Consider the following 25,089-nt stretch of genomic DNA (forward strand, 5'->3'; position numbering starts at 1 on the left):
ATGTGCACACACATATATATATTTTTTCAGGTATACAGCAAAGTGATTCATATATATGTGTATATATATATATAGTAAACAACTATACTTCAATAAAAAAAAAACAACTATTGTTTCTGTCAGGCACTCTCTCTGACTTCCTTGTTCTGAGGGAAGCCAGCTTCCCTGTGAACTGTCCTAGGGAAAGTCTGAACGTAGAGGAGTAAAGGTAACTACTGATGGAGCAAGACTCTTGAGAGGTGGGGAGTGGTGGATTCAAGAGACTAGTTGAAGAGATTAATATTGAGCTAGAGGAGGAACACCTGAACCTCTGAGGCTGTGGGGCAGGTAGAAAGGACAGAGGAGGACATAGGTGTATCTGAGTGGGTTTACACACAGGGAAGAGGACAGAGCACCGTAAATTCTAACATGAAGCACTTTGATAAACACCTATTCCTTTCCTAATTCTCTATGATAAATGCATATTGATTTAATAGAGAGACCACTGGACCAAAGCCATAAGACCTAGGTTCTGGTCTTGACACTGACACAACATTTTCTTTGATGATTGGAGACACACCTAATTTTTCTGAGTTTCACTTCCTTTGTGTTTTATTGAGGGATATAGATTATCAGTAGATAACATGTAAGATCCCTTCCAAATCAAAGCTACCATAATTTGTTATTTTCATTGTGTGTATTGCATAAAATTATATTAAATTAATTTTTAGATTTCTATTAAATATTTTTTGTATGTGTGATTTGTTATGAGAATTGTTTTTTGATATATCAGGCTATTTATACCCTTCTTTGAGAGGCTCCTTACTCAGATTTTTCTGTGTATTTGAAAATCAACACACAACAATTTTACTAGCATTATTTCCAATAATGCTTCTTCTGTCTAAAAGACTTAATAATTCACTCCTTAAATCTCTCCCTTTGTGTCTTTTAATTACTCCAACAAATATCATCCTAGCTAGTATTATTAATATACTATTTGTTTGGAGAAGGAACTACCATTTAGAATTTACCTGAATTTAATCCTAAAAAATAAAATCAGTAGCCTGTTTGAATCAAATCATTGCATAAGTCTAGAATAAATTTGTGTCCTATTAATTTCTAGTTTTTCCCAACTGGTGATTATTGCTTTTCTAGCTTTTTAAGTTTGTTTTCTTCTTTAAATAGAATTAGTTGGAAGGTTAACTTAGTAATCCATTTTTATACTCTTGCATTTAATAACTCAGAGGGCTTAAGTCTGTGTGTTTTTTTCTATATAAATATTCATAATTATATTATGCAGTGGAATAATAATACACAAAATAGCACAAATGAGGCCCAATACACATTAGATTTATTATGCCTTTTATGGCATAAAATTTTCTCAACTCAAAGTATGCAAATAACATTTTAACAAAGATTTGTGTGTGTATGTTTGATTTCATTTCTCAGTTTTTAACAGGAGTGATATTTTTAGGTAGTAGGCAAGCTTTTATCTATTTTTACTTCTATGTGTACTTTGTATATAAAATGTTACATATCTAACAGAGTTGCTGCAATTTCAGACGTTTGTGGTTAATGTAGGAATTTTCCTTCATTAGTAACACAAAGAAAATTATTGACTTTGAAGCTTTGGCAGCCTTGTATAGGGAAGAAATTCATTAAGCCAAGTCCTAAAAGTATTTGGGTAGGAATTTATGAAGGTAGCTCACCTTAAAAAAAATACATTTTTTTAAAATTTAAGAGAACAAACAGCTCTTACTTTATCTGATAATAAATCATCTACAAAAATAAATCACTCTGTGTTTACTTTTAAATATCATTACTGTCAGATAATATTGCTTGGACTTTTTAGTTTAGCAAATATTTATAGACAATTATGTGTCAGGAAGTGATCTAAGTGCTAGGAATACCGTGTTGATCAAGACAGCCTCTTTCTTTTTTTGAGGTATAATTGACAGGCAACATTATATTAGTTTCAGGTATAAAACATGATGATTTGATATTTGCATGTATTGGGAAATGATCACCACAATGAGTCTAGTTAATGTTCATCACCATACATAGTAACAGAATTTTTTTCTTATGAGAGAACTCTTAAGATCTACTTTCTTAGCCACTTTCAGATATGCAATACAGTGCTATTAACTGTAGTCACTATGCTGTACACTACATTCCCATGACTTATGTATTTTATAACTGGAAGTTTATACCTTTTGACTCTTTTCACCTGTTTCACCCACTGCCTCTGGTACCCACCATTCTGTTCTCTGTATTTATGAATTTTGTGTGTGTGTGATTCCACGTATGCATGTGATCATATGGTATTTAAGACATTCTCTTGAAAGTAATGTTCTAGCACTAAATGTTGGCTGGAAAATAAATTTTATTTCATTTTTTGGTAATTGTTAGATGAGATCTGGTAAAAACAGAATTGTCCTTTGTTCAGAGATTTAATTAACTGTAATTTGGGCCCACCTCCACTTATTTTATTGTTAGGTAATTGAATAACAAGGGTAGTGGAGTACTGATAAGTACTTTACACAAGGTTGTGTCAGGACCCAAAAGAAAGACAGAAAAAGCCTCCTGAAAGTTGTAAGACACCATGTTTTAGTAGGACAAGTGCAAGTAGTTAAATGTGCCTGCCTGCCTAGCATGGAACCTAGTTCAGAGTAGGTGATTAATGGCATCGATTAAGGCCACTAATGAACAAATGAATGTATAGAGCTCATGAGAAAAGAAGGGAAGGATGGGAAATGAGGCGGGAAGAGTTACGTACATCATGAAGGCCATCACTGTTTTCACTTTTTTGCTCTTACAAATTGTACTGTAACAAATAGCCTTGTAAATATATCCTTGTTCTCATGTATAAGAGTTTCTCTAATGTAGAAACCTAGAGGTGAAATGGCTGGGATATATAACATTTATACCTTCATCTTTACTGGTTATTACTAACTTGCTCTCCAGAAGGTTATCAGTTTATGGTCCCACTGACAATATATAAGTTTCCATAGACTAGGAGAAGAGATTTACTGACATATAGCTGACAAAGATTACTTCAGAATATGTAAATAACTTATGTTCCTCAAGGAAAAAAACAACCCAAATGAAAAACATGGGCAAAGAATATGAACAGGCAGTTCATAGAAGAGGAACTCAAATGCTCAAATCTATTTGTAATCAGGGAAATACAAATATAAGATGTGCTTGTCCATGTTTATCTTGATGATGCAGAAGCTTTTCGGACAGTTTATGTTGTTATTGTTTGACAAAAAGAAGGTATGGGGGGATCTTTGAACAGGGCTACAGCTAGCTCATAACATGCCTTGGAGTGAATTAGAAAAAGGGACTCCCTCTGGACATACAGAAAAAGTCTCTTCACCAGGATTCAAGGTTTGGCAAGCACCATAAATCAGATTTCAGACGCACTTGTACCTGGCATCCTTGTGCAAGGCACAGTCTGTACAATATACATGATTCCCTACCCCTGAAGCATGTCTGTTGAGTCCTAGGTTTCCAGAAGGAACTCTAAAAATTACTGGTACATGGATGGTGTTATTGAAGGGCTTTAAGCAGGGCAGTGATGCTGTAGGTTATTCCATGTGGTTATAAGAGTATTTTGCATTTGTAGAGAACGTCACAGAATTTCAAAGTACCTTCACGTGTATACTCTCGTTTCATCAGCTCTAAAATCCTTAGTGGTATATAGGGTACTTGTTTTATCCTAATTTCACATATAAAAAGCTTAGATTAAAAATGTGGTTTTATTTATGCTCTACTGTTTCCAAAAGATAATAAAGGATTAAATGAGTTGCGCCAAGATCTCATAGTAGATAACAAAGTCTCATAGCTATAGTTCTTCTTACTTTGTTGGTGATTTTAAAATCTTTTACTGTAGAATAAAACCAGATACAGAAAACTACATAATATAAATGCATAGATTGAGTTACAAGGCAAACATTTTGAACACTTGTAACCCACCAAGTCAAGAAATAGAACTTTTCTAGCCATCCTAGAACCCCTTCAGTGTGCCCTGTCCTAAGCATTACCTTTTCCTTTCCCGTTATTCTTACTTTTATAATAATAAGTTTTATTTTGGCTGTACTATTTTATGGTGTACTCATGGTGCATTTCAACGTTTCCCTGTCCTCTGTATTTTCTGAAAATTGGCAACTGGAACCAGGGTCTTGATTATATCATATTAATAAGACTGTAGCTGGTGGTCTGTTCTTTTGTCAGGAGGCATGTAATGTCCTTTTACTTTTTATATACATTTTAAAATCAACTTAATTTCTACAAATAAAGCACTTCTTTATTTGCATCTCACGAATTTTGCCCATTAAAAAATGTTTTTGGTTATATCCTGTAAATCTCTGTTGATCTGCAGTAGAGTCCAGCAAACTCTTTCCGTAAAGCTCTAGAAAGTAAATATTTTGGGATTTGCAGGCCATTTGGGCTCTGTTGCAGCTCCTTAGCTCTGCCATGTTATGGTGAAAGCAGCCCTAGACAATACATAAACAAATGGTGTGGTTCTTATAACTTTATTTACAAGAACAGAGGGCAGTCCAGATTTGGCCCATAGAGCATTGGTTTACCAACTCCTGATCTGTGGGTTTTGCCTCTATCCTTCTCTTTTCCTTACAGTTTTTCTATTAAAGAACCTGGGCTGTTTGACATGCATACTCTCCCATAATCTGGGTTTGTCAATTACTCACGGTGCATTTCAACATGTCTCCCTGTCGTCTGTATTTTCTGCAAATTGGCAGCTGGAACCAGCAGCTTGATGAGATGCAATTGGATCATGTTAGTAAGACTATAGCTGGTAGTCTATTCTTTCATCAGGCAACATATAATGTCTGGTTACCTCTCTGTGTGATCTTAGTAGCATTGATGCTTAATGCCTAGCTTTGACTAGTGGTTTTAACCTTTGTTGTCATTGTTGTTCTGACCTATGATTCTAGTCTACTTCCTTTGAACTGCGGCACAGATACAGTAGAGCTTTGGTTCATATATTGTTCCCAGGACCTCTTAGTGCTGACTTCCCCCTTTGACTTTCACTCAAGAAAGCACAGTAGAATGGGCGTAGGTGAGAATGGTGATATATTATGGGGAATATTAATTTTATATTAAAATATGACCTGCCAACTTTGATGCTTTGTTGTTAGAAACAAATTACTTACTACACACTGCACAACAAACCTGAGCAAACCAGCTGTAAATCACTATCCTAGACTGTGTTGCTTAGCTGCTTGATTATAGTGCTTTTTTTTTTTTAATGCTCTGTATTCCTCAAAAACTTTAAATGACATTTTTATTACTAGGGAATCTGGGTAGTGTACAAAGCCCAAGAGCCAGAGGAGTTGGCAGTTGCTGTGGGTGCAACTTCATGTTATTTACAAAGGGCATATTACACATTAAGGCATGATAGCTGTCTTCTTTATTGAAGTCCCAAGTTTTGGAGTCTGTTGTTTGTAATACTGGACCACATTCTATCATTTACATAGTTAACTACAACTTAGTTATAAAATATTTCCCCAGTGATTACAATAAATAATCTCACTGTACCTCTTAAAACTACAGCTATCTTGCTGCTTGACTGCTGAGTGGCAGAGTGGCATATGTATTTGCAAGGCTTATTCTTTCCATTATTTATTTTATAGTGTATATGTATTTGGTGACTCCTTAAAAGGTAACAATTCTAGACAACATTTAATGTTATATGTGCGTCAGTTTCTAAGAACTCCCAAACAGTTTTTGTATCCATTTCCTATTTATTTTCCCAGGCTTTGGACCTAGTGATTTTATGTACATAGTTTCTGGCAAGAGTACAGACAGATTCCATTACAGAGCAAATGTGTATTTGAGTAGCAGTGAGTGAATGCATTACTTTGAGCAAAAGTACAGTTTATGATTGGTGTTTTCTGTAAAGCAGTTATGCATAATATTTGCTCATAGTTAAAACACTTTGGCGTATTTTTCAAGTCTCAGAAGGTCTTATGTATACTGGTCCCTTGTGAAAATATTGATTTAATACTACTTGCTGATCTCCAGTGGCAGAATAGAATTGGTAAAATGCCTATATCTGATACCTAGTGGGAAAATTATGTTGATGGAGTATGAAATTGTTTGTGTTTCTTGAAGGGAAAGACACAACTCCTTTTTCTCTCATCTAAAAATACTTCCTAAAGCTAATGTAAAATAATCTTTAGCTTACATTTTAAAATAGTATATTAAGTTATGTATTCGGATGGCATACAGAAAGTAGTCTAGATTGTTTCTTACTAAAGTGAATCTAAGAATCCATGTAGCAGGTTTGGTCAGTGACCTTAGAGGTATGACTACAGTTTCCCCAGACTTCGTGATGATATAAAATCATAGTAATAAATTCACAGAGGTCAAAGAGATCTGATGAATTTAAAAATGAGACAACCAGAGGAATGCTAATGAAAACAAGGGTCTTTTTCAGAGCTAAGGAAGCAAATGAAGTCAAATTTATGTTCACATGGCTTAATTAGCTTCTCTTTGGACCATCCTGCCATTGATATTTGTTGAGTGTCCCTTAAGGTGTGAAGTATGTTACAACAAAGTTAGGATAATAGTTTTACAGGCTTCTGTAATTATTAGTATTATAGGTAGTTATAAATGGGAAAATATCTTAAGAAACTGACACAAGGACCCATAGCAAATTGTGAGAAAAAAAATGTTTTTCTGCTTTTTAGCTATCAGTTTTGGGGTTTTTTGTTTGTTTGCTTTCTGATAGAACTTATGTTGTCTTCCAATTTCAATGTCAATTTTGTTTCTTCGGTAAAATATGAGAGACGTGCTGAAAACTGAATCCCCAGTTGCCATATTTTAAGCTTATCTGCTTTTATACATAAGTTTAAAAAAAAAAGCTGAGCAAAGTGTTTTCTACAATCATGAGATTCAGGGACAGTTAAGATACTGTTTTTTGAAATGCTCTATAAATCTCCTTTGTTACAAAGGACCATAGTTCCTTGCTTAGTAATACCAATGAATCATTCATCCTTTTAAACCCAACTAAATTATAAATGGCTGTCTTCTCTCAGTGCCAGAGAAGGATAGTGGATAGTTTATGTGAAGATGGAGCCTGTCCAATGACCATTTTATCCCCCCCACTTCCACAAATTTGTGGCATTTCTTTTGATGTGTGGTGATTGATAACCTCTCTAAAAGAGGTACCTTCAGCCAGTTTATCTGAGAGGCAATTTTTCCAAATATTCTCTTTCTTAGCATCTTCCAGTCTGAATATTACTCTAGAAATTTAGAAAAAAGCCTTCAACATTCCATATACCAAATTGGTCATCTGCTAGTTCAGCAGCCATAAGGCTAAAAGCCTAAGAACTTCTGTCATTTGGTTTGATCAGAACTCTTTTGGCAAGATTCTTGTACAATTTATGCTTTAAGAGAAGTGAAGACAATTCATTCAGAGCCAAAGTTAGGATTTCTAGCCTGTGATTTTTTAAATCTGATGCTTAGCTTATTAAGCCATATCGACCTGTTTCTTACAGCATTGTTGTCAACGTTTTCAGTGTTTCAAAAGAATACATTCTTCCTTCTTCCTACATTGAATCAAATGAATTGCAGTTCTTTTTTCTTTGTTGGAATTAATGTAGCTTTTAAATACAGTTTTTAAAGACTGTAAGTAGTAATTTTTCTTTTCTTAAAGGTCATGATTATTTTTAAAATATTAGCTCTTTATGTGTTATCACACAGTAACCCAGGTAATAAAATAGACCAACTGTTTATTTTTAAATTCATTGTACCAGTGTTTTTATGGGGAGAAGAAAAAGAACCCATATTTTAAAACACTGAGATGTGTAGGAAAAATTAAAATTTTATTTATTGTTCTTATACTAAAATTATATAACTTTCAGTAAAAATACTATGAATGTATATAATTATACTTTTTCTTTAAGCATTAAGTGTAATGAATATAAATGAATATTAATATAATTATAGACTATCTAGAGTCAAAGAAGCATGTTTTGGTTTGGGGGGAAAGGATAAAAAAGTAAATTGCATATTTCTCCAGCATTTTCTAGTTTGCTCATTCATTTACTAGGCGTCTGTTGTGTGCTGGACTCAAGGGATCCAAAACATCACAAGATGCTCACAGTCTTCAACTGAGACGGACAGCCATTTATAGCCATCGTGATGAATGTAATGAGAGACGTGTACGAGGCACTGAGTAGGATTGCAGAGGGAGGAGATAGAACCTCGGCTGGTGGTACAGGAGGTGCGGGAGGCTGAGAAAGCTTCCTGCAGGACGAGCTGTTTGCAATATGTGTAGGCATTCCATGTGGAATGGAGTTGGGAATGGATGTTCCTGACAGAAGTAATAACATGAGCAAGGTATTGAGGTCTGAGAGAGCATGGAAACTGCAAATGGTTCCTTAAAACGGAATATTAGTAACGGCAGAGGGAGGGGGTGCCTGCAACCGGTGAGAAAGCCCTGGATTAGGGTGTGTGTGTGTGTGTGTGTGTGTGTGTGTGTTGATGTGAGAGAGATGGGAATGGGAGAAGGAGGAGGGAGGGAAGGAAGGAGAGACAGAGATAGAAAATATGAAAAAAGTACCCCTTCTCCTGGTAAGCAGTAGATCAGGAGAGGCTGAAGGGGTTAGGGAATTCAAAGATAAGATAAAGCTAAATCAAGTGTTTTGCCACTTTGGGAGATGCTGGTATATCCTGAAAAAAAAAAAAGGTTGGGAAATTATTTGAATCAGAGTATTAGGAATTGTAATGCTTGTTTCCATTTTCTCTAAAGATACCAATTAAAATATACAAATCTGCGAGGATATAGGAAATGACCAGTGGTTAGTGCAAAAGCAAATTTTAGGGATTTGAGGAGATTAAGTAACTCTCTCCATCTCTTGCTATTTCACAAGCTTCCTTTGTTGAACCTTTTCAAGTTTCTGGCCTCAAAAGGTTAAAATGTTCCAGGGCTTAGGCCTCTGAGCTTTTCTCTTCTTAGATAGCTTCATCTGGTTCCATGGTTTTAAATATCATCGATATACTGATGACTTGCAAATTTATGTCTCTTCCTCTGCCTCTTCTATGAATCTAAGACTCATATTTAACTGTCTACTTGACATCTCCACTGAGATCTAAATGGCATCTCAAATTGCCATGTCCAGAAAGAACTCTTTCTGTTTTGTAAATAAGTTCATTTGTACCATTTTTTTTTTAGATTCTGCATATGAGCCATATCATATGATATTTGTCTTTTTCTGTCTGACTTACTTCACTCAGTATGACAATCTCTAGGTCCATCCATGTTGCTGCAAATGGCATTATTTCATTATTTTTAATGGCTGAGTGATATTCCACTGTATGTATGTACCACATCTTCTTCATCTATTCACCTGTCCATGGACATTTAGGTTGCTTCCATGTCCTGGCTATTATAAACAGTGCTGCAATGAACATTGGGGTGCATGTATCCTTTCAGACCATCTTTTTCTCCGGATATATGCCCAGTAGTGGGATTGCAGGATCATATGGTAGCTCTGTTACTAGTTTTTTAAGAAACCTCTATAGTGTTCTCCACAGTGGCTGTACCAATTTACATTCCCACCAACAGTGTCGGAGGGTTCCCTTCTCTTCACACCTTCTCCAGCATTTATTGTTTGTAGATTTTTTGTTGATGGCCATTCTGACTGGTGTGAGGTGATATCTCATTGTAGTTTTGATTTGCATTTGTCTAATAATTAGTGATGTTGGACATCTTTTCATGTGCCTCTTGGCCATCTGTATGTCTTCTTTGGAGAAATGTCTATTTAGGTCTTCTGCCCATTTTTTGATTGGGTTGTTTGTTTTTGATATTAAGCCACATGAGCTGCTTGTAAATTTTGGAGACTAATCCCTTGTCGGTCGCATCATTTGCAAATATTTTCTCCCATTCTGTGGGTTATCTTTTCGTTTTGTTTATGGTTTCCTTTGCTGTGCAAAAACTTTTGAATTTAGAGAATGAACTGATGGTTACCAGGGGGGGATGGGTCGGGAAGGAGCAATAGTTAGGGAGTTTGGGATTGACATGTACACACTGCTGCATTTAAAATGGATAACCCACAAGGATCTACTGTATAGCACAGGGAACTCTGCTCAATGTTTTTCTTATTTTAAAAAAATTTTTGTTTTATATTGGAGTATAGTTGATTGACAATGTTGTGTTAGTTTCAGGTGTACAGCAAAGTGATTCAGTTATACATATACATGTATCTATTCTTTTTCAAATCATTTTCCCGTTGAACTCTGCTCAATATTATATAACAACCTAAATGGGAAAATAATTTGAAAAAGAATAGATGCATGTTAAAAAAAAAAAAAAAAAAGAATTCTGTATTTGTCCCCTAAACAGCTCCTACTTTCAGTAAATGGCAACTCTATTCATTCTGAGGCTCAGGCCAAAAACCTTGGAGGTAGTTATCTCTATCTATCTATCTATCTATCTATACTTTATTTTTTAGAACAATTTTAGATTTACAGAAAAATTGAGCAGATAGTACAGAGCTTTTGCATATAAGCTTCAGTCCAGCACAGTGTTTATTAGTTGTTACTATTGTCTTGTCTTAGTATGGTACATTTGTTACAAATAATGAACCAACATTGATACATTATTGTTAAGTAAAGTCCATAGTTTACATTAGGATTCACTCTTTTTATTGTACAATTCTATTGATTTTAACAAGTGCATAATGTCATGTATCCACCATTACACACAGAATAGATTTCCCGCCCTACAAATCCCCTGTGCTCCATACATTCATCCCTTTGCCCCGACCCTGAACTGCTGGCAGCCACTGAACTTTTAACTTTCTCTGTAGTTTTGCGTTTTCCGGAATGGTATATTTGAAATCATACACTATGTAGCCTTTTCAGATTGGCTTCTTTCACTTAGCAATACACATCCTCGCTACCATGGTACTGTTAGTTTTTTGAATTTTAGCTATTCTAATTCATGCATAGTAGTGTCTCATTTTTTTTTTTTTTTGTTAATTTGCAATTTCCTAATGACCTACAATGTTGAGAATTTTTTCATATGGTTATGTGCCATCTGTGTATCTTCTTTGATGACGTATCTGTTTGGATCCTTTGCCTATTTTTTATTTGGGCTGTTTGTTTTCTTTTGGTTGAATTTTGGGAATTCTTTATGTATTTTGGATACAAGTCCTTTATCAGATATGTGTTTGGCAAATATTTCCTCCCAGTCTGTGGCTTCTCTTTTCATTCTTTTAATAGAGTCTTTTGGGGAAGAGAAGGTTTTAATTTTAATAGAGTGCAGCTTAATTATTTCTCTTACAGATCATGCTTTTGGTGTTGTATCTAAAGGCTCATCATCAAATCCAAAGTCATCTAGATTTTTTCCTATGTTGTCTTCTAAAAGTTTTATAATTTTGTGTTTTACATTTAGTTCTATGTTCCATTTTGAGTTTAATTTTTGTGAAAGATGTAGGATGTGTGTCTAGATTCATTTTTTTGCATGTTAATGTCAGTTGTCCAGCACCATTTTTTGACAAGACAGTTTCTCCATTGGGTTGCTTTTGCTCCTTTGTCAAAGATCAGTTGACTGTATTTATGTGGGTCAGTTCTGGGCCCTCTATTCTAATTCATTAACCTATTTGTCCATTCCTTCACCAATACCACATGGTCTTAATTACTGTAGCTTTATAGTTAGGTCTTGAAGACAGGTAATGTCAGTCCTCTCACTTTGTTCTTTTCGGTATTGTGTTGGCTATTCTAGGTCTTTTGCCTTTTCATGTAAGCTTTAGAATCAATTTGTCAGTATCTACAAAATAACTTTCTAGGGTTTTGGTTGGGATTTTGCTTAATTTATAGATCACAATGGGAAGAATTGTCATGTTAACAGTATTGAGCCTTCCTCTCCAGGAATATGGACTATTTCTCCATTTATTTAGATCTCCTGTGATTTCTTTCATCAGAGTTTTATGGTTTTCCTTATACAGATCCTGTACATATTTTTGTTAGGTTTATACCTAAGTACTTCCCTTTTTTGATGCTAATGTAAATGGTGTTATGTTTTTCATTTGAAATTTCAATTGTTCATTGCTGGTATGTAGGAAAACAATCGACTTTCATATATTAACCTTGCTATGTCTCTTATTGGTTTTAGCTCACCCAGTTCTCAGACATCCAAATTAATTTGTTAACGAATTCTGTCAGTTCTCCCTTAATCCAAAATCTGACCTTTTCTCACCGCTTCTGCAATACTGTATCACTCTGGTGTAAGCTACTATCATCTCACCCTCTGTACTATCGCATCCTGAGAAGTGGGCTTCCTTTAATAACACTTACAGCATTTGTCACTACTCAATGTACTATATATTGGTTATTTGTTTGTTTGTTTGTTTTTTGTTTACTCTCTTCTTCCCCCACTTCCTCCATGGAAGAAGGAACTTTGTTCTATTCGTTGCTATTTCCCCCGTGCCTAGCCTGGTACCTGGTATTTGGGGTTAAATATGTATTTGTCGTATGAGTGAACTCACTCAGACTACTCAGTTCCTGCAACAGAGACTTGCTAAATAATATCTTAAAGAACATAAGGTTGCTACAAGCAACCTTCCAAGAGTTTCTAAAAAATTAGAATGTCTGCAAAATTCATCACTATTTCCCGCACTTTACACTGTAACTCTAACTGGTATGCATCTGAGGAGAGAACAATCACAGATCTGGAGAGTCACTCTGCCAATGCTATGAATAGTCTCCTTACCTTTTAGTTAAATTCGTTTTCATCCGTATCTTCCCCTCCTCAACACGCCCACCCCCACTTCAACCCTGACTTTTCCTTAGTGCCTTGGAAAAAGGACTTGTATTAATGGTGCAGTAAAGGGTTAATAGAACTGAGTTCCTTCTTTAGAACATTTTTAAGGTTATGAAATCTAATTCTGAAATGCTACATATTTTTTGAAGAATGCTCCATTATTATTTCCCTGTAATCAAAAATATTCCTCTCTCAAAAAAGTGTGTTCTTTATTACAAATTCATTAAATGATCATTATTTTATATGAGGCCTGAAGTCTAATAACTAGTAAAACTATTTGTCATTTGGCTTCCCTGCATATCAGGACGTGTGTCCTCATACTACCTCTGTTGGAAATCTGTTTCTGGTGAAACCCCCAATTCTGGCAGCTTCTTTCAACTGACCTAGCATTTTTTTCTTACCCTCAGAAAAAAGCTTTGCCAGAAAAAAGCCATTTTAGAATGGCTTCCCACTGGGGTGAATAGCCACACAGGCACTTAATTGTTCAGTAAACCCCCCCTGGGCTTTTAGCTGCCTTGATTTTTCACGAGGAAGGCATTGGCATGATTCCTAAGGAGGTGGTCTGTTATTCTTGAAACTTTCTTCAGGATTGAGCCTGTGGATGAATAAGGCACCGTGGGCACCAGTTTAATTTTGCATTGTGTTTTAGAGTTGCATTATTGCGTGTCGTTCCAATGTATCATAATGAGGCAGATCAGGGAGTTAATGTCTTTTATTGATGAAGCTACAGTGTGTATCAGTTTGGCTACATTGAAGAGGACAGGAGGAGATACTGCTTTGTGTGGACTGAAATTAATAATAATTTGAACCCATGATGTATTCTAGTTTGACAACATTGAGGTTAAAATTAATGTTGTCTTCAACTTTCTTGTCCTCTGTGCAAATCTCCAGAGATTACTTAGTCTCTACTGTAGGATTGTTACCAAAAAAAAAATGAATGCTAAGGTTTATGGAAAGCATTTGAATAGCTTGGAGAAAGGGCAGTAGCCAAATAATGTTCCCTATGTGTTTGTCTCAGGCACATTCTCAAGTTAGCTTTGTTAAACTTGGGAGCCACTCTGTTTTCAGCACGCTGAGCTCCTCTCTGAACAATTACGAGAAAGAAAAACCTGTTATAAACATCAAATTCTGTTACTGTTGATCAACAACTATGATTATTAATGATTTATCTCTTTCTTTAGATGGGATTTTTTCCCTTGAAGTATAATGAACTCAGAACCTGAAATTTTTGTTATTAATACATAGGTTGTGTTTTACATGTGTGGATTACTATCACATATGAACCATAAAGGGTTTTATTATCTAAATAATTATTTTAGATTTGTGGGATGAAACATCTCTACAATATTTTTGCAAAGAATTGAGCTTTTAAAAAATATGCATATAAGGAAACTTTGTTCTGTGGTTTCTAAATTAAGATTTCAAACTGTAAGCTCGTTAGCGGTTAAGTGAGACTGTAGTATTTTAGTGATGCTTCAGTGTCCTCAGCATCTTTACAGTCATGTGTGATTTTTAAAATAGAACTTTGGAACCTGTTGTTGTTATATTGAGATTGTGCAATCTGTTGACTTAAAGGCAAAGTAAACATTTTTAGGAGTTTATTAGTATCCCATAAAGGAAACAAACAGGACAGATCTCAAATGGGCAAAGATGATGGCACTACTTTAAACATATGTTAAAAATTGACTAGAAGAGATCCTAAACAAGAATCTCTGTAAGACTTCCCAAGTGTGCTTTGGGTAACAGAGGCAGATAAACTATTTTATTCTGTTATTACTGCGAAGATTCATTGGTAATTTTCCCCCACATGCTACCAAGTAGGATAAACAGAGCTCTGAGACGGGAACTTCCATTTCATTTTGACAGTGATTTCCCTCAACTCCGAAAACAATACCCCCTTTACAACTCTGAGCTAAGTTTCAAATGTTAGCATTTCCCACATGGGTGTTTTGAGTAAGTCTGAAAATGTTTTGCTATTTATATCAAAGAACTCTGGAAACAAATATGAATGAGATGGAAATTTCTATCCTAAATTTTAGTATATGGTCTAGAGTTCCCACACAGTTTACATTAGGAAAACAACCATGAACACGCACACATGTATGTATGTACATTTCTGATTTAAACCATGTCATATCTTGAGAAAAAGAAAATACGTAAAAGTTGTCTTAATAGGTTTTATTTCCCTTTCTGTCTGTGTCCCGTCTTCGTCATACTCTGCCAGTTAGGGATATTTAAAGAAACTTATTTTTAAGTTATGTGTATTACAGTGGCTTCAGAGTGTTACTTTCCATCGGTGCTGTGTAATAAGGTTTCTGATTAATATTTATGGTTGCTTTATCTCTTTCTAAAGTAAACCTCTGATATGAAAAGTAATCTAGCTAATTGTCATACAATTCAACATAGATGGAAATTATTTTTTAAGGGGAAGGTAGTGGTTACACTGCCTTTGCAAGAATGTAAATCTGGTATAGATAATACCAGATTATACCAGATATATAGATTATATAACCTATATAATACCAGATATATAGATTATATAATAATACCAGATATATATATATATATATAGATATATATCTATATCTATATATCTATACCAGATATATATATATATAATAATACCAGATATATAGATTATATAATATAGATTATATAATAATCTATATAATACCAGATATATAAATTATATAATAATACTGTATTCAGTGACTACTTGACAGTTTGCAAAGCTTTTCCTGTATGCCACCTCATTGATTCTTAAAATAATCCTATTTGTAGACATAGAGGTATACTATCTTCAGATTACAGCACCATTTGTTAAAAAGACTTTCTCCATTGAATTGCCTTTGTAGCTTTGTCAAAAATCAACTGATCACACTTATAGCATATTAAGAAGTAATACTTATGACAATATTAACACAAAGGATGGGGCTATATTGAAGCAAGGAAATGATGTCAGAGACTAACTTGAAGAAATGAATAGTACCAGAAATATTAAATGTGTAGGTTAATATATTTTTTATCCTTTTTCCTCTTAACTTTTTAAAAAGACATAAGATTGTATAAAGCAATAACATAACACTGTATTGAGTTTATAATATATAGGCATAATATATATGACAATAGTAGCACAAAGGAGGAAGAAAGGAATGAAAGTTATACTGGAGTTTCTATATTTGTTTTAGAATTGAATTAGTATTAATCTGAGGTGAATTGTGATAAATTAAGATACATTATAGTGATCTCTAGAACCACCACTAAGAAACTCGAAAAAGTACAGTTGGCCTTTGAACAATGCAGGGGTTAGAGGTGCCAATCCTCTGCACAGTTGAAAATCCAAGTGTAACTTTACAGTTGACCCTCTGTATCCGCAGTTCTGCATCCGCAGATTTAACCAAACAGGGATCATGTAGCACTATAGTACATATTTATTGAAAAAAAATCCACGTATAATTGGACCTGCATAGTTCAAATCTGTGTTGTTCAGGGGTCAACACAAATTAAAATTAAAATGGTACACTAGAAAACATCAATTTATTACAGAAGAAGGTGGTAAAGGAGGAACAGAGGAACAAAAAAGACATGTGATATATAGAAAACAAACAGCAAAATGGCACATATAAATCCAACAATATCAGTATTAATTTTAAATGTGAATGGATTAAATACTCCAATCAAAGGGCAGAAATTATAAGACTGGATGTAAAAACAAGATCCAACTACATGCTGTCTGTAAAAGAGACACTTTACATTCAGAGACAACAATTTTGGAAAAGTCTCAGCTGTTTCTTCTATACTGCTATAGTCTGAATGTATCCCCTATGTTTCATATGTTGAAATCGTAAGCCCTGAAAATGATAGTATTAGGAGGTGGGACCTTTGGAGGTGCTTAAGCCATGATGGTGGAGCCCTCATAAATGGAATGAGTGCCTTAAAAAAAGACCTCACATTTCAGATAGCTCTGAGAAACTGCTCCAAAGAGGTAGGGGGGAAGGTCAGTATATATGTGATTTTGGTGAAAGGGGAGTACTTGCAATTAAGCACATATTTTTTGCAGAAGGTTTCTGCTAGTCACAAGGAGCAGACGTCACCATGAAGGATTTTAGTGCTTTTCTAGATATGAGGAGATACAAGAATTGGGCTCATAAAATCAGCTCCTGAAAGTATCTAATTATCGGAAGACCTGTTCTGCTAGTTTTTCCCAGAGCACAGAGTGCCTCATTTCTGCTCTCCACACTGAACTCCTTTCAGGGGGTGTGGAAAGTCAGCAGCTGCAGTAGCACATGATTTAATCCTTGTAGAGGTGGATGGCAAGTGCTAATGGCAAGTGCCAATTTGTAGTTGACAGTGCCCACAGCCTAAGCCCAGAAATCTGTGAATATGTTATGGCAAAAGAGATTTTGCAGATGAGATTAAGTTAAGGATCTCGTGATTGGGAGATTTCCCTGGATTATCCGGGTGGGCCTTATTAAAAAAAAAAAAGAGAGAGAGACCTTACAGAGATCCCTTGCCCCTTTTACCATGTGAGGACACGGTAAGAAGCTGCTGGCTATGAGCCACGAAGAGGACCTCCTCCAGAATGAGACCATGCTGGTGCCTTGATCTGGGACTTCCCAGCCTCCAGAACCCTGAGAAATAAATATCTGTTGTTTATAAGCTGCCTGCTCTGTGGTATATTGTTATAGCAGCCTGAACGGACTAAGACACACACCATTCTCTCCTTATTTTCCTCTGTAATTCTGTTTACACATATGTTAAACTGATATTGCATCAAAGGCCTCTGATGTTTTATTTAAAGAAAAAAAAATTTCTCTTTGTACTTCAATTAAGTTTCTTGTGACCTATTTTCAGGTTCACTAAATCCTTTCTTCTGCTGTGTCTAATCTACCATTAAGCCTAGTCAATACTTTGAAAATACATTTTTAAATTCTAGAATGTTCATTTTCTTTAGAATTTTCATTTTTTTGCTTATATTTTTCATCTTGTCACCCATTTTGTCTGTTTTTTTCCTCAATACTATAACATTTATTATAGTTATTTTAGAGTCTTTACTAATTCCAACATCTGTTTTTCAACAGCCTTAGTTTTCTGACAGTCATCTTGTATTGACTTTTTGCTCTTGATTATTAGATATATTTTCCTGCTTCTTCGCATAGCTTAGAGTTTTTCACTGGATGCTGGACATTGTGTATGAAAAAGAGACTGATGTTGATAGACGGATGTCGATTCTACTCCCTGCCTCCAAAGAGCTCATCCTTTCCTCTATCTGGCAGGTAGAGTTAGTGTCTAATTTAGTCAATCAAATCAGAAGTCAAGAGGAATCATGGCAGAATTGCAGCTTTAGTTATCTCAGTTCTCTTCTTGGTTTCAAATGTCTTCAGAATGGGATCAGCCCTCTCTTCAGCAGGGCTTAGTGATTAGGGCTTGCTTGCCATTTTCCAGTCCCTTCCCCAGCTTCTCATGCTGTTGCTTAAACACAGCAAAAGTCCCATGAGTGAGAGTTGGTGAACTGGAGAGATTGGTGTCTTTTAAGATTCCATTCCACCACGCCAGTTCATGTGCCATTTTTACAAGTCGTGCTGTTTTCTCCTGATCCCAATGAAGTTGCTTGCGTATGACTGGCTTACTCCTCCAACCACTGTGGCCAGACTTAGCAGTTGCCCTCAGGGATGGAAGTGGCTGTGTCTTGGTCTCTACTTTACCCTGGAAGGGCTCATTGCTCATTGGAATTTAGTTCCTTTAAACTTCTTTGTGTTTACCTCTCTTTTATGGCATTAAAGAAAAATGGCATATTGTTAAGCAAATCAGGTGTTTTCTCTTTATTATCATAGGAATGGTGGTCTTTTGAGATCTTTTATATCCTCATTAGAAGTGGAACCTCCTTCTGTGCTGACTTTTGAATAAATAATATTGAAACAAAAAAAGGAACACTGCCTTGGTGATCATATCTTACCATTTTTATTCTTAACCTTTTTTTAAAAATAAATAAATTTATTTATTTATTTTTATTTTTGGCTGCATTGGGTCTTCGTTGCTGTGCGCGGGCTTTCTCTAGTTGCGGCGAGCGGGGGCTACTCTTTGATGCGGTGCGTGGGCTTTTCATTGCGGTGGCTTCTCTTGTTGTGGAGCACGGGCTCTAGGCGTGCAGGCTTCAGTAGTTGTGGCATGCAGGCTCAGTAGTTGTGGCTCGAGGGCTCTAGAGCACAGGCTCAGTAGTTGTGGCCCACGGGCTTAGTTGCTCCGCGGCATGTGGGATCTTCCCAGACCAGGGCTCAAACCCATGTCCCCTGCATTGGCAGGCGGATTCTTAACCAGTGTGCCACCAGGGAAGCCTCCTTAACCTTTTTTGTAATGTAGAGTAGGGGTCAGCAAACCTTTTCTTAAAGGGCTAGATAGTAAATATGTTGGGCTTTGCGGACAGAGTGGCAAAATCGAGGCTATTATGTAGGTACTTATATGACCATTCAAAATGTACCATTTAAAGATGTAGTAAAGGTTATTCTTAGCTCATGAGCCATAGAAAACAGGTGACCATAGTTTGCCAAGCCCTGGTATAGAGACAAATGATAAAACAATTTGACTGTTTTGATGAACAAAAAGCAAGCAAATATCAAATACTTTTAAGAAATTAAATTCTAAGGAGTTCTTTGGTACACCATCTACCACTGTCATCTACAATAATAAGTACCAAAAATGATGATCCTGAGCTGTCAAGACAAGTTTAACTTTTATTTAGTGTAATTGAATTGCATAATAAATTTTAGAAAAATGTTTATCAGAAATATTTTAAAGTTTATATGCCTGAAGAGTTAGTTATAGCCATATGGAAACCTTCATTCTAAAAGCCTCATTCCAGGACTTCCCTGGTGGTCCAGTGGGTAAGACTTTGCCCTCCCAATGCAGGGGGCCCGGGTTCGATCCCTGGTCGGGGAACTAGATCTCACACGCGTGCTGCAACTAAGAGTCCACATGCCGCAACTAAAGATCCTGCATGCCGCAACTAAGATCTGGCACAGACAAAATAAATGAAGTAAATAAATAAATAAATATTATAAGAAAAAAAAAAAAAAGCCGCATTCATTCTACCCAAGTATTCTACTGCATATTGAGCATTAACAATTTTTTTTTCCCAGAAATCTTTTTTTCTTTTTTTAATTAATTAATTAATTTTTGGCTGTGTTGGGTCTTCGTTTCTGTGCAAGGGCTTTCTCTAGTTGCAGCAAGTGGGGGCCATTCTTCATCACGGTGCACAGGCCTCTCACTGTCGCGGCCTCTCTTGTCGCGGAGCACAGGCTCCAGACGCGCAGGCTCAGTAGTTGTGGCTCACGGGCCTAGTTGCTCCGCGGCATGTGGGATCTTCCCCAACCAGGGCTCGAACCCGTGTCCCCTGCATTGGCAGGCAGATTCTCAACCACTGCGCCACCAGGGAAGCCCAACAATTTTTTTAAAAAAGCTTTGACCCTCAAAATGGGTACAATCCAGTGGAAAACAGACACTTAGATGTGAATATAAATACAAGGTAGTGATTGCAGTAATGTAGGTTTGCACAAGGTGCCTCTGTAGGGTTGGGGAAAGGTGGCAGGGAAGACTTCAGAGAGAAGATGATGCTTTGCTGACTCTTGAAAAGGAATTAAGATTTTGTCAGGTAAACATTTTATTTATCCAGTATTAGCAGTATTACCATATTGTTGAAATGACTCTTTCAAGGTCATTTTAGAAATGGTTTGACTATGAGGAAGCAAACTTAGAAACTCATTCTCTCCTTATCTGATTACATACCTGTGAAATTTAAATGATAGTAGGTAAGCAGCTTTTTGTGACTGTTTTAAGAAACCAGTTATCACTCTGTAACATATGCAGTGACTAAATGATAGTTTAGCAAGAACAATTTAATTTCAGCTTTTCTAGAAGTTTATTGCTGTTTTAAATCACTTTTAAAATCTTGTCTCCACCACAGGTTTTTAAAAAAGCATTATAATTACTATAGGAAGAATATTTCAAAGCAGAGACTTTTCTTTTTAGATACTTTATAGATCCAGCAGCTAGTAGGATGGGTGAAGAATCACAAGAATTTTTACTTAGGGTTGGGAGTAGAATTTAAGGGGACAAATCAGACTTTTGTTAAAGAGAATATAGTATTGAGTTATTTATGTATTCAGTTGTAGCATGTTAATATGCTAGTAAATCTTTTTCCAATTCCTGGAAAATTGGTTAGCTTCATGAAAAAACAACTGATCATTTTTTATTTGCCTTTTTAAGAAAGCTCCTCTGGAGGTTGTATTTTACTGAATTATTGAATACAGGTTTTATTGAGTAGGTAATAAGGATTTTTAGTTTGTGGTAAACAAAAGCTTATAGTGCTTTGAAGACCTAGATATTGGATTTAGTAGATTATTTTCCACAGCAAGCAAACTGAAATCCTTTGTAACATTGATGTTTGATATATAATTTTACAAAAAAGTATTTTCTCTCTGTATTTTTCTTTTAGCTTTTATTAAGTAACAGAATACATATTAAGAGCCACAAAAATATCTATATTCATATCTAATAATTCTGATACCTGGAAAGACCCAACAGAATTATATAAAAAGAAACAACTACCTGCAGAAAGATGATTATTACAGCTTTATATTAACACCCTCCTCCTCACAAAAAACCTGAAAGAACTTTACAGCAATAGGGGAATGATTGGATAAATTAGGAGGCAATAGAATATTATATAGCCATATAAAGGTTGTAATTATTAACACCAGTAGAAACATGGGGAAATGTTTATTATAGTCTATTTAAAAAAAAAAAACAGGGGCTTCCCTGGTGGTGCAGTGGTTGAGAGTCTGCCTGCCAATGCAGGGGACACAGGTTCGAGCCCTGGTCTGGGAAGATCCCACATGCTGCGGAGCAACTGGGCCCGTGAGCCACAGCTACTGAGCCTGCGCGTCTGGAGCCTGTGCTCCGCAACAAGAGAGGCCGCGATAGTGAGAGGCCCGCGCACCGCTATGAAGAGTGGCCCCCACTTGCCGCAACTAGAGAAAGCCCTCGCACAGAAACGAAGACCCAACACAGCCAAAAATAAATAAATAAATAATTTAAAAAAAAACAACAACAACAACAAACCTGAATACCAAATTGTTCCACTGTAAGATACCAAGTTGGAAAATTGGAAAAATGAGTAACCGAGATCTTTAGCTAATTTAGATGCACTAAGTACTGTTAGTGTCCCATCCTGTTGGTTCCTAAATGCAGTTTTGATTCTCTCAGGTATGATGATCAGGAGAGATGGGTGAATACAAAAGAGAAGGACTGAAAGTCAGTAGATAGCTCTTATTTGCAAGATTTTCTGTATAAGAAGACAACTTTAAATGTTTATATTTGAGCCTTCATACATTTCCTGAGTCCGCATTATGGATATAATGTTATTGCCTACCTCTTCTCCAAGATTTTACAGTATTTGATCTTATTATTAATTGAGTGATTGTGAATGCTAAATGTGTTGTGACTTTATTTTCAGGATAAGGGAGATCTTGAAGGCATCTCGAAAATTGCAAGGTGATCCAGATTTGCCGATGTCTTTTACTTTGGCCATAGTGGAGTCTGACTCCACAATAGTCTATTACAAACTTACTGATGGATTTATGCTGCCAGATCCTCAGGTCAGTTTTGGGGCAACTATCAGTAAACATTGAAAAAAGAAGAAAGTTATGACATGATTTTAAGTGTGAATCAATCCATGCACAGAACCATCACTTCTTTTGCAATATGAACATTCAAGAAAAAAAATGACTTGGTTTTTCATACCTCAGAAATGGGTATGTTCTGTTCAAAGTAACATGTTCCTAGCTGTTTTCACAAAAATAATTTGACTTCCCTACTCTACAGAAAATTTCATAGTTTCCCAGAGTACTTCATGAAGTCATGATGCATTTAATGATTTGATGAGTAACTGGGATGGAATGGAAAGGCTTATAATAGTTTTAAGAACACTTAAACACTTCTTTAAGGAAATGTTAAGTTGGTTGACATTTTGACAGGAACAATTTAATAAATAAATGTGTTTTATATGATCTCTTTACATACGTTGTTGGCATAATTGGGATAATCACATTACATATCTTCCTAGTTTTGCTTTTAAATTATATTATCTATTGGGGAAAAGGTCCATCCTTATCTTTTTTTTTTTTTTTTTTTATGTTGCAGAATATTTCCCTTAGAAGATGACACCTATACTTCCCGATGCTTGCTTTATTCACGCAAGATTGGATTGAGACCCATCAGCCTGATTCATCTTTTATCTCAGAGATAGTCAGGGTTGACTTAGCTGGTCCCATTCCATAAGTTTTCTTTTTGAAGAATAAAACTTTCCCAGATAGAAGAATTTATTTTATTCAAAAATATAGGGTAGTTGCTCTAGAACTTTCTCATCTGGAGACAGTTTAATGATAGTTGTATACAAGTTTATGCCTAGGGTGTGTTCAGAAGGGTAGAACATTGTTGAGACTGCCACCTCTTTCCCTTACTCAACCCTCTCAGTGCCTTTTGGTCACTACAGCTAGCCTAGAATGGCATTTCAGGTACACCTTGACACCTGGGGAGTTTACTTTAGTCTGCTTTTTCATCCCCAATAGAAAGTATTCTTTCAATTGGTTTTTTTCTTGTTGCAATTACTGTCACTTCCCTCTTTGGTTGACTTTAAATCAAAACTAAAAATATGCTCATCCAGAGTGTAAAATTACATGTCTAGATTAATAGGGACCAGAGAATTGCTACCTACAAGAGTACTGGGTCTTTTTATTCCATTCTTATTACCACCACCTGTACTGTATCATAGCTACAATATTACAAGAGAGATAGTAGGGGACAGTGTTAACCTTAAAAACATCTTTCTTAAGTAAACCCAGTTTTTCCACTTTTGTTAATACCTCCCAATTAAGTTGCCTAAAGTATAAACAATTATGTGCACAAAGATGTTTCAAGTGACATTTTGGGGCATATAATAATCCAAATTATAAATGACTTAAAAGTTTAAGGCAAGGGTCAGCAAAATTTTTCTGGAAAGGGTCAGAAAGGAAATATTTTAGGCTTTTCAGGTCATATAGGCTTTCTCACAACTTCTCAGCTCTGCTGTTTGTAGGACAAAAATAACCATAAACAGTATCTAAATGAATGGATATGGCTGTATTCCAATAAAACTTATTTGCAAATACAGGGCCATAGTTTGCCAACCACTGGTCTGGGGAAATAGTCAATGAACATATATAGCTAATGAATGGTGTGTTATGTACCCATTAAAAATTAGTAATGAATATACTGAAAAACATGAGAAAATATTTAGTAACAAAAAGCAAGATACAAAAGTATATGAATGTGTATGACTATGGCTATAAATAACACACCAAGTATATAATAAAAAGATGACAAAATAAATTACTAACTGGTTATAATAGGATGGCAGGGCAGGAAATGGATGACTTTGTCTTTCTTCAATATTTTAGTTTTTCTCTATTTGTATTACTTTTATAATAAAAATGTTTTAAAATAAAAAAGTGTCCTGAGATCTATATTAGTTACCTATTGTTGCATACTAATGTTACCACAAACTTAGCAACTTAAAATAGCACACATTTAATCTCTCAAATTTGGGTCCTTTGTAAGGTTGCAGTCCAGGTGTTGGCCAGGGCTGCAGTGTCATCTGAGGCTTCACTGGGGAAGGACCTGCTTTTTCACTCATGTGGTTGATAGCAGCTTTCTGTTCTCTGTGGGCGCTTGTACTGAGGACTTCAGCTTAGTGGGCTATTGGTAGGATACCACCCTCTTTGCCACATGAGCCTTGCCAGCACAACTGGTTGTTTCCTCAAAGCCAGTGAGGGAGAGAGAGTCAGCAAGATGGACCTCCTAATATCGTGTAACGTAGTCATGTACATCCTGTCACCTTTGCCATATTCTGTTGGTTAGGAGCAAGTCACGGCTAATTACGCTGGAAAACAACAATAACAAGAATGGAAAAGTGACCAAAAGTAGGAAAATTACAAAATTGTATAAAGCATCATTCTTGATCTATAGTAGTTCCTGAACTCCTTTCCTTTGGTATTTTTTGAATTTTACTTTTCTTCTTGATGGAAGGTCTTGGCAACTCCTTCAGACTCCCTCTGCTTCCCCAGAAGGCCTGAAGATGCACCAATTCAGAACAATATGGGTTTGTGTAACCCTAGGCAGCAATTTACAGATCCAAGGATCCGAAAACAGTTTATGATCAGTTCTTAGCGTCTCTGCCATTTGATTCCTTTTGAGGCCTTTCATTACAGTGCTAGAAAAAC

The 25,089-nt window shown here is 35.8% G+C and overlaps 1 protein-coding gene across 1 annotated transcript in view; it reads left to right on the plus strand.

Moving 5' to 3' along the window:
- The window catches only part of TSEN15 (tRNA splicing endonuclease subunit 15), a 30,763-nt gene extending 6,445 nt beyond the window's left edge, over positions 1-24,318 (plus strand). The window contains exons 4-5 of the mRNA XM_068541390.1: positions 22,287-22,428; positions 22,973-24,318. Coding sequence (XP_068397491.1) covers positions 22,287-22,428; positions 22,973-22,993 — 163 coding nt within the window. The 3' untranslated portion in view covers positions 22,994-24,318. The remainder of the gene's footprint in view (positions 1-22,286; positions 22,429-22,972) is intronic.
- Positions 24,319-25,089: the final 771 nt, after the last annotated feature.

This window comes from Eschrichtius robustus, chromosome 3 (assembly GCF_028021215.1).
Source record: "Eschrichtius robustus isolate mEscRob2 chromosome 3, mEscRob2.pri, whole genome shotgun sequence".
Lineage (NCBI taxonomy): Eukaryota > Metazoa > Chordata > Mammalia > Artiodactyla > Eschrichtiidae > Eschrichtius > Eschrichtius robustus.